The sequence below is a fragment of the Apodemus sylvaticus genome, chromosome 12 (assembly GCF_947179515.1).
Source record: "Apodemus sylvaticus chromosome 12, mApoSyl1.1, whole genome shotgun sequence".
Classification (NCBI taxonomy): Eukaryota; Metazoa; Chordata; class Mammalia; order Rodentia; family Muridae; genus Apodemus; species Apodemus sylvaticus.
The window spans coordinates 41,679,593-41,689,595 of record NC_067483.1 but is presented as its reverse complement, the minus strand read 5'-3'; the positions used below and the strand labels follow the sequence as shown (position 1 = coordinate 41,689,595).

Here is a 10,003-nt window from a genome sequence, read left to right as displayed (position 1 = left end):
AAATTTTGACCTTGGCAATTAAAAAGAAAAAAAAAGCAAAAAGAATCTTGCTATGTAGCCCAAGCTGCCCCCCCCCCCCCCCCCCCGTCTCAACCTCCCACCTGATTACAGGTCCTAGTCACCATACCCAGCCTATCATTCTGTCTTGAATGTAGGTTCTGCCTGAGAATTGGGTAGCACCGGGAGACCTGTGCTCCAATTAGAGTCTGCCTCTACATCACCTGCAAACCTCATTTCCCCAGTAGCAGTGATTGGAGCAGGTCCCTCTGGGGGCTCCTCAATATGTCCCGCTGTGGTCTTAGAGCCTGAGAAGGGATGTGGTAGGGAATGCAATGTGTGCGACTGGCACAGACAGCTCAGTGTCCAGCAGAGGGCCCTGGCCAGACCATGGCCAACAGGATGGGAGGAAGGGCCATCCACGCCAGACGCCTGACTGGAGGCGGACCCAGCTGCCAGCTGCCTCTCTTAATTCCACGCAGTCCTTAGGTCCCTCGCCCTCACCTCTCTGAGGCAGCTGTGCCCTGCTTTCCTGGCCATGCGGTGGCTGTGGCCCCTGGTTGTCTCTCTTGCTGTAGTGTTGGCTGTGGGGCTGAGTGGGGTCTCTGGGGCTGCCACCTCATCTTTAGGTGGGCACAGAGCCAAGCTCCAGGAGCAGCAGAGTCGACCCCGAAGAGGCACCAAGGACGAGGGGCCCAAGGAGGTGCAGCACTATGTACCTGAGGAGTGGGCTGAGTACCCCAAGCCCATCCACCCTGCTGGCCTGCAGCCCACCAAGCCTTTGGTGGCCACTAGCCCCAACCCAGACAAGGATGGGGCCACCCCAGGTAGTGGACAAGAGCTGAGGGCCAACCTGACCGGGACACCAAGTCAGAGGCTGCAGATTCAGAACCCCCTGTATCCGGTGACCGAGAGCTCCTACAGTGCCTATGCCGTCATGCTCCTGGCTCTGGTCGTGTTTGCTGTGGGTATCGTAGGCAATCTGTCTGTCATGTGCATTGTGTGGCACAGCTACTACTTGAAGAGTGCCTGGAACTCTATCCTTGCCAGCCTGGCTCTCTGGGATTTCCTGGTCCTCTTCTTCTGCCTCCCAATTGTCATCTTCAATGAGATCACCAAGCAGAGGCTACTTGGGGATGTTTCTTGCCGGGCGGTGCCCTTCATGGAGGTGAGTATGTCTTTCTATAGCCCAATTGTAGGCTAACACCGGGGAAGGGGCTCCAGTGTCAGCAAAGACCCTGAGAGCAGATCTGTAGGTGTGTATAATCCCAGCACACCAGGGTTCCTATTCAACTAGTTTTCTCTGTGTCACTGGGGAAGGAGACAAGTCCTATCAGGGAGGGAGACAAACTCAATATTGGCTTCTGGCAGCTCTCAGGAAAGCAAGTCAAGCCAGATGAACAGGCAGGTGTGCAAGACCAAGGCTTGGGACCAACCTGGTCTTCTGCTTTAGGAGTACCTGCATGGAGGATTTACCCTTTTCTCTTGATTCTGAGCTGTCTGTCTCTGATAGGTGGTTCTCCCAACCCCCAAGCCTGTTCTCTCTGGGCTTTCCTTTTCCTTTTATTGTGCCTCTTGCCTGCCTTGTACCCATGGTTCCTGTTTTTAACCCTTTGGTATCCTGACATCATAGCTATTTCCTACTAACACCCCAGGCTGAGTCTGTGTTCATTCCCTGTGGATGCAAGGCCCTTCTTCCTTTCCTGACTGAGATTGTTGTCACCTCCCTTCAAGGTCGTCTCTGTTACTGTCCTCCCAAGGCCTCTCTCTGAGAGGCAAGCCCTACTTCTGGGTACTTATAGAAACAGTAGTATCAGCTCTGTCACTGAATTTTGCTTGTCCCTGGACACATCTCATCTCATCCCCTGCTTCCTTAGGTAGCAAGCATGGAGGGTAGACCAGATGGCTCTTCTAGCTGGTTTGCTCCATAATTCTGAAATGTAGTGTTGAGCACTTTTGAATAGGAACTTCTGTGTTAGGATAATCACATGAGTGAGAATAGCTGTGTAGACCAGAGAGACAGATTAATCAAATCACTGCCCACATCTATCCATATGTGAAGGCTGTTCTATCAATGTGACAAACAGTGGCCAGCTTTTCCTTTGTTTCCATTCCTTATTTCTGACTTTTAAATTCTCTCTCTCTCTCCCCCAATTCTTTTACATTTTTTTTAAAGACAAGATTTCATTTTGTAGCTCAAGCTGCTATGGAACTCACTGTGATTCTTGGCCTAGTATTTATTTATTTATTTGTTTATTTATGAATTAATCTCTCTCTCTCTTTCTGTGTGTGTGTGTGTGTGTATGTGTGTGTGTGTGCCCTATAGCTCAGGCTAGCTTCAAATTTACTATGTAGTAAGTTTACAGATAACCTTGAATTTCTCTGCCCCACTTCTCTAACTCCATTCCAAAAGTGCTGAGATTATAAGCATGTATTTACCACAACCAAGTTTATTTTTCCCTTTTTAAAAGATAGTGTTTCACTACTTCATCCAGGCTGGTTTACAATCAAACTCACAAAGGCCTCCTGATTGGTGGGATTTGGGAGGAACACTCTCTCTCTCTCTCTCTCTCTCTCTCTCTCTCTCTCTCTCTCTTTCAAGACATGGTTTCTCTGTATAGCCCTGGCTGTTCTGGAACTCACTCTGTAGACCAGGCTGGCTTCAAACTCACAGAAAACCTCCTGCCTCTGCATCCCAAGTGCTGTGACTAGAGGCATGCACGACTAGATAGAGTGGGAACAGAATTTAAATCCTGGCTAAAGGGAACTGGAGGGATAGCTCAGTGGTTAGGGGCTCTGGTTCCTCTTCTAGAGGACCAGGAATTGGTTCCTTGCACCCACATCAACAGTTCACAACTATCCACAGTTCTAGTTCCAAGGGATCTGATGCCTACTTCTGAACTCCATAGGTACCAGGCATATACATAGTATATGTACGTATGTGCACACAGAAACAATCATGATATGAAAAGAAAAGTAAACACATTTTAAAATTAATAAACCTTGGTTACAAGGGGGTTAATGAAGGGAGTAATGGCCTCCCATGAGCTGGACATAGGTTCAAAGCCCCAATTAGCTCTATATCAATGGTTATTACAAGAGTGATTACTCTCTGAGGCTTAGAAGTCGAAACAGTTTTTGTCCTATACTCCTAATAGGAGATGACACGCAGGTCATCTATTTGGTGGCCCAAAGGCCTCCCAGCTTTAAAGAGACCCTACAATTCAACACGGTCTTGGCATCTTGTCGTTTAATGGACAGTCTCATTTATGTGGCTCTTTCTTAGCCTTGAACTCACTGGGTGTAGACCAAGCTGGCCTCAAACTCACTGAGATCTACCTGTCTCTGCCTTCAGAGTGCTAAGACTAAAGGCATGAGCCACCATGAATGAATGACATTGGTCCTTAAATCTTACCTGCTGTCTGGTACTCATTACCCAGGTGAGCTAAGTGGTTAAGTGTTTAGGTATACAAACGTTGTGTGTGAGTATACATGTGGTGTGTGTGTGTGTTCATGTTTTGTCTCATCCTGTAGCCTTGGCTGCCATATAAACCAGGTTGGTGTCTAACTCATGGAGATCCTCTGCTTCTGCCTCCCCAGTTTGGGAATAAGTGCATCACAGTGCTGGGCCAGAACATTGCTTTGGGATTGAACAGATTATACTAGAAACTGGGCTCTTTATCCACCGATGGCCAAGTGGCCTTGATACGTTATTTAACCTGCCTAAACCTCAGTGTTCTCATCCACGTTGATAATTATCTGAATGAGTTGGGGATAAACTTAAGGGCTTCACACATACTAAACATGTACACTTCAAGCCCCAGAGCCTTTTGTTATTGCTGCTGTCGTTTTGAGACACCGTAACTCTGGCAGCCCTGGTACTTAACTACACTGTAGCCCAGACTCAAGTTAATGGCAATCCTCCACCTCTGCCTCCAAAGGGTCGGTATTGTAGCTGTGTGCCACCATGTCTGGCAATTATTTTTGTTAGGGTTCAACTCAGGGCTTTTCACATAGGCAAGCAATCTGCTGAATTATACCTCCAGCCCACTGTCTGTTTTGTTTTTTTGTTTTTTTTAGCCTGGGATATTGAACTCAAGGCCGTGTGCATGGGAAGTCAGTAGCCCACCACTCCTGAGCTACGTCACCATGACTAAGTTGCTCAGGTTGGACTTGGGCACAGTCTATAGTCTAGATAGACCTTGAATTTTCTTTTTCTTTTTGCCTTAGCCATCCAATTAGTTGAGGTTTTGTAGGTCTGAATAGCCATGCCCAGCAACCAGCCCCAATTATTATTATTATTATTATTATTTATTATTATTATTAATTTTATTTTTTAGATATGGTCTTATGTGACCCAATCTGGCTTCAGACTTGCTGTGTTATTAAAGATGACCTTGAACTCTTGATTGCTCAGTCTCAGTTTCCCAGTGCTAGGGTGACAGGCATGAGCATCAAACCCAGTTAGTTTAGGGCTAAATCTCTCCCCCTCCCCCTCTCCCTCCCTCCCTCCCTCCTTCCCTCCCTCCCTCCCTCCCTCCCTCCTTCCATCCATCCATGATCTCCCCTTGCTCCCCCTGGCTCTGAATTCACTATGGTGGAGGATGGCCTTGACCTCCCCCTCTTCCTCCTACCTCCAGAGCCCTAGCTTACAGGTGTGTGTCACTCCCTCCCTGGCTGAATTCCTGAATAATTCCTGAAGGATTAACTCAATAGCATCCTGGAAGTGCTGAGAATCAGCTTAGCCTGTGGTGGCTTTTACTTGGCCCTGGCTAAGGCAGTCACACAGCAGCTCTTGCTGTGGCTGTAAGCGTCTGCTGTTGCCCAGAACTCTCCTGTAGGGAAGACCCCAGGATGGCCCCTTGGTAGGACTTGGAACCGTTTCTGAGCTGTTGGAGAAAAGAGAGAGAACGCTGTTTTGCCGGAGGCTGGAGGCTGCTCCTCAGCAGGCCCAGGATCCCCTGCCAAGAGAGGGGGCTGGGGTTCTTACAAAGGACATTTGGTGGCCTTGGTGGCCGTGCAAATAAGCCCTGGATTGTGCTGCCCCAGCCAGAGGAGGAGGAGGAGGAGGAAGAGGAGGAGGAGGAGGAGGAGGAGGAGGAGGAGGAGGAGGAGGGAGCACACACCCCCCAGTGGGAGCCATCAGCTAGCAGCTCCGGGGGCTTTCCTCTAGCTAACTGGTGTTTCTTGCCCGCTGCTCTGGCTTCCTCTTGGCTCAGCCGCGGGATTTTCCTGTGTGTATGGATGATGGAAGCCCAGGCCGCTCTCCTGGGGCTGGCTGCTCCCGCCATGTTGGACTGCTTAGGACAGTGTGGGCAGGGAGAGCAAAGAGCAGAGAGAAGGCTGCGTCCCTGGCACTTAACTCAGTGGTCTCGCATTGAGGTACAGGAAGTAGAAAGACCTGCAAAAACCCCAAAATTTGTCCATTCATTCTTCTTCTTTTTTATTTGAGACAGGGTTTCTCTGTGTAGCCCTGACTATCCTGGAACTCACTCTGCAGACCAGGCTGGCCTGGAACTCAGAGACCCACTTGACTCTGCCTCTTGAGTGCTGGGATTAAAGGCACACAGCACACAGCACTGCTTTATTCTTTCATTGTTTGGTTCTTTCCCTCCCTCCTTTCTTTGCTTGAGTCTGTTTTGAGACAGGGTCTTATGTATCCCAGGCTACCCTTGAACTTTTTGGGTGGCCAAGGTTGGCTTTGAACTCGTGATTCGCCTGTCTCTGGCTCTCAAGTTCTGGGGTCCTGTGCACATGCCGTCGCGTCCAGAGTAAGCCCAGAGTTTCTATGTCTTTGTCCTGGTTCTTCCTTAGAGGTAACTTCCAGTGTCGGAGGGATGGATGTCGGGGTCTGTGGGAGGAAGGTCAATCACACCCTAGCTTGGGAAGTAGAAAAGGCAAGAAGAAATACCCATCTACCTCAGTTTCTCCATTCATCGCCCATTTGATTGTGGACAAGTCACTTTCTGCCTGTGCTTCCGTTTCTTCTCTATGATGGTGCACTGAAGTGCTGAGATCACACCGTGTGTGTGTGTGTGTGTGTGTGTGTGTGTGTATGTGTGTTGACATTATTATGCAGGGGCACAATTGAGAGTTTGTGACATATAGGGAGCACTGGGTGGGTAGAGAATGCTTCACCAACAGCAGTCATTATCACAGCTACTATTCTCTGTAACTCCTGTCTATCCAGCCTGGGTCAGGATGTCAGGATGGCGTTGCCTCCATAATCATTCACCTGAGCACATCTTATTCCACATCCTTGTTCACAGGTCTCCTCCTTGGGAGTCACAACCTTCAGTCTCTGTGCCCTGGGCATAGACCGATTCCATGTGGCCACCAGCACCCTGCCAAAGGTGAGGCCCATTGAGCGATGCCAATCAATCCTGGCTAAACTGGCTGTCATCTGGGTGGGTTCCATGATGCTGGCTGTGCCTGAGCTCCTGTTGTGGCAGCTGGCCCAAGAGCCGGCTCCCACCTCAGGAACTGTGGACTCCTGTATCATGAAACCTTCAGCCGACCTGCCCGAATCCCTCTACTCGCTGGTGATGACCTACCAGAATGCCCGCATGTGGTGGTATTTTGGTTGCTACTTCTGTCTGCCCATCCTCTTCACCGTCACCTGTCAGCTGGTGACCTGGCGGGTGCGAGGCCCGCCGGGCAGGAAGCCGGAGTGTCGAGCGGGCAGGCACGAGCAGTGTGAGAGCCAGCTCAACAGCACCGTGCTGGGCCTGACTGTGGTCTATGCCTTCTGTACGCTCCCGGAGAACATCTGCAATATTGTGGTGGCCTACCTCTCCACCGAGCTCACGCGGCAGACCCTGGACCTCCTGGGCCTCATCAACCAGTTCTCCACGTTCTTCAAGGGCGCCATCACGCCCGTGCTCCTCCTGTGCATTTGCAGGCCGCTGGGCCAGGCCTTTCTGGATTGCTGCTGCTGTTGCTGCTGTGAGGAGTGCGGCGGGGCCTCGGACTCCTCAGCCACAGTCAGCGCGGACAGCAAGCTCAAGGCCGAGGTGTCCTCCTCCATCTACTTCCACAAGCCCAGGGAGTCGCCCCCGCTCCTGCCCCTGGGCACCCCTTGTTGAGTCTCTGGGGGGGTGGGAACAGGTGCAGAGCCGGTGGGGGAGGGGTGCCATCCCAATCCACGATGGTCTGCTGATTCTTTAACCTGGTCTCACTTTGACCCCTCTCTCAGCTTGCTGTTTAGAGATGGACTTGGCTCATTTTGTCAAAGTCTGGGCTTTTCGAAGCTCCATCTACAAACAATGCTGTTCTTATCCTCCGAGGGGCCCACCAGCCTTATCCTTCTCATTTGTAGGTGGAGATCTGTCTAGGCCATTAGAGTTGCCCAGAATCTCAAGCTGGCCACCCTAGAGCCAGGGCTTGGCCTTTTGGCTGTTCTCCCTTTGGTCTTAGGATCTGACTCTTGCCTGAGCCTCTCTGTCATCATGATGGATCATGTGTTGAGGAGCCCCAGCATCATTTCTCCTTCCTAGTCTCCTATCCCGGACCAGGGACTTCTAGGGGGCTAATCTAACCAAGCCCTAGACTCCATTTTCTAAAGTGGGTCTGTCTTAGTCCTGCTGTCTCTCACTTCTGTCTTCCGTTCTCAGAGGCCCGGCAGTCGCATTGCCCGGCCCTTCCTCCTGTTAGGTGCTTTCCTGTAGAAGGCCATTCTGGAAAAACAATAAAGTAGGTTCCACAACCCTGTGCCCCACAGAACTTCCTTGCCTGCGAATGATAGTGTCTAGCTGTAGCAGAGCCTTTTCTGGGGCAGAGCAGTCCCCTTAGCCTGACCTTAGAGTTCTTCTGCCTTGGGGGAGGGGTCCTAAGGATGTTAGAGCTTTTTTTTTTTTTTTTTTGGATTTGGTTTTTTCAAGACAGGGTTTCTCTGTATAGCCGTGGCTGTCCTAGAACTCACTCTGTAGACCAGGCTGGCCTCGAACTCAGAAATCCACCTGCCTCTGCCTCCCAGAGCGCTGGGACTACAGGCATGCGCCACCACCGCCTGGCTATGTTATAGCTTTTAAGGGACAGACAGGAGGGGAGGCTTCGGGAATTGGGTGCTAAACCTCTATCCACAGCTAAACCCAGATGCCCCTGGGAAGTCCGCCCACTGGTTTCTGGTGGCCCCGCCTCCGTCCACCCTCTCCACAAAGCCCCCATTTGAGGAAATCCAGAGGCCTTCCTTTCGGGGAGCCACACAGCTTCTCAGCCTCCCTCCCTCCAACAGTGGCTCTTGTTCAGTTTCTTAGAATGGACTCTTAGATGGCCCAGCTGCCTTCCCCCACGGCCCCCACCCCCAGCGTCCCCACCATGTCACCCTTCCCAGCAGCGTTCTATAGTAGGTCCCAGTAGACCCAGTATCTTCTCCAACTGGTTCCTGCCCTTGAAGTCATTTCCCCCAGTTCTTCCCCCAAGACACTTGCAAAGACCCCTTCTCTCCGCTGGGCTGTCAGCCAGGACCTGGTCACCAGCATTCCTTTCCCACACGTCTAGCACCTTAACTTGGAGCCCTGGGTTCCACAAAGACTCTTGCACGTCAGTCCAATCTAGAACTTCTGCTAGCACGGATCCTCAAGGGCACAGGGTCGTGGGCAGCCCAGCCCTATTCTCTGCTCGGTCACCCAGACCCCTGGCCCCGCCCAGTGGCCAAGTCTCCCTCCCCCACCCCAGCACTTGGGATCTGAACAGCCTTGTTCTCACTCCCTGGCACCCACCCCCCAGGGCCAGCGATGCTGGCCAAGAGAGGGAGGCTGTTGCTAAGTGACGGGGCTGCCGTACGCACCCTTTGTGCTGGAGAATGACACCCACCCATTTCTCGGCAGACCTGTTGCTACAGTGACCAGAGGCTCCAGCTTTGTGTTTAGGAACTTGGAGCGTGTGGGTAGTCGGACAGGGGGCAAAGGTGGACCCATGTCTCTGAACAGAACCAGCAAGGATGGGCTTTCTTCCCTACACACACCAATAGCTCCTAGGGGAGGAGGGAATGGGCCGGGTGAACTGAGGTGAAGTCAGGGGCAGGGAGAGGATTGAGGGTGGAAGGCTAGGGGTGGGGGTGGGGTGGGGGTGGGGTGGGTTCAGCATCCTGTTCCGTGGCCTCTTCCACAAAGGGCACACTCTGGACCTTCCTCCTGCCTGCTGGCTGGTACAGAACTGACGGGGGTAGGGGGGCAGATGGTGGCTCCTAGACCCTGCCCCGTTGCCACCTTCCAAGCCTGCCAACGTGAATGGCTTGCAAAGCTAGTCAGCAGGCCAGCCAGCCTTGGGAAAGAGCCACTATTCCTCCAGCCTGAGCCAGCTAAGGAACAATGTGGGGTTTGTTGTTCAGGGGTCCCAGGCTTCAGGGGGAGGGGGGTTGTGGCTCAAGGGTGGGCAGCGGATCTGAGCTGTGATGGTCGGAAAGAGATGACATCCACAGTCGGGGACCAGTCCTCGGAGCCCAATGCCAGGGGCATGGCCTATGGGCTGTCTTGTCCTTTACCCTGGGCCCTGAGCATACCTGCTTCCGACTCAGTCTCAGCCTCCCACTTTGGGAAGCAGAACAATCTCTCCTTCACAGAGGCCTCTGGTCATTAAGCAAGGCCAGATCCATCATATGCTGTAGCTCGGTGGAAGAATGCTTGCTTAGCATGTTTGAAGCCCTGGGATCTACCTCCATTGTTAAGTATCTGGCATGCTGCAAGGCTCGGCGCCTTTTGGGAGTCAAATCTCTTAGCAATATGGAGGAGACTTGCCAGGTATTTTTTGAATACTTATTTTTTATCATTTTTAATCATGTGTATGTGTGTGGAGTGTGTGCACATGAGCACAGTACCCGCAGAGGTCAGAAGTCACCTGAAACGTATTCTAGGAACCAAACCTGTGTTCTCTGCAAGAGCAATACATGCTCTTAAACTCCGGCCACCTCTCTAGCCCTTGGCTAGGTATTAACTCATCCACTTTGTACCCTCGGAGTGCCCAACCGTGATGGTGCATATACATACTACCCCACAGTTTATTCCCT

At 51.7% G+C, this 10,003-nt stretch overlaps 1 protein-coding gene across 1 annotated transcript; it reads left to right on the top strand.

The window, feature by feature from the left end:
- Positions 1 to 535: 535 nt before the first annotated feature.
- Positions 536 to 7,598, top strand: Gpr37l1 (G protein-coupled receptor 37 like 1). The gene is made up of 2 exons (XM_052200676.1): positions 536 to 1,165; positions 6,267 to 7,598. The coding sequence occupies exons 1-2, from the start codon at positions 536 to 538 to the stop codon at positions 7,080 to 7,082; spliced, it is 1,446 nt and encodes a 481-aa protein (XP_052056636.1). The 3' UTR covers positions 7,083 to 7,598.
- Positions 7,599 to 10,003: the final 2,405 nt, after the last annotated feature.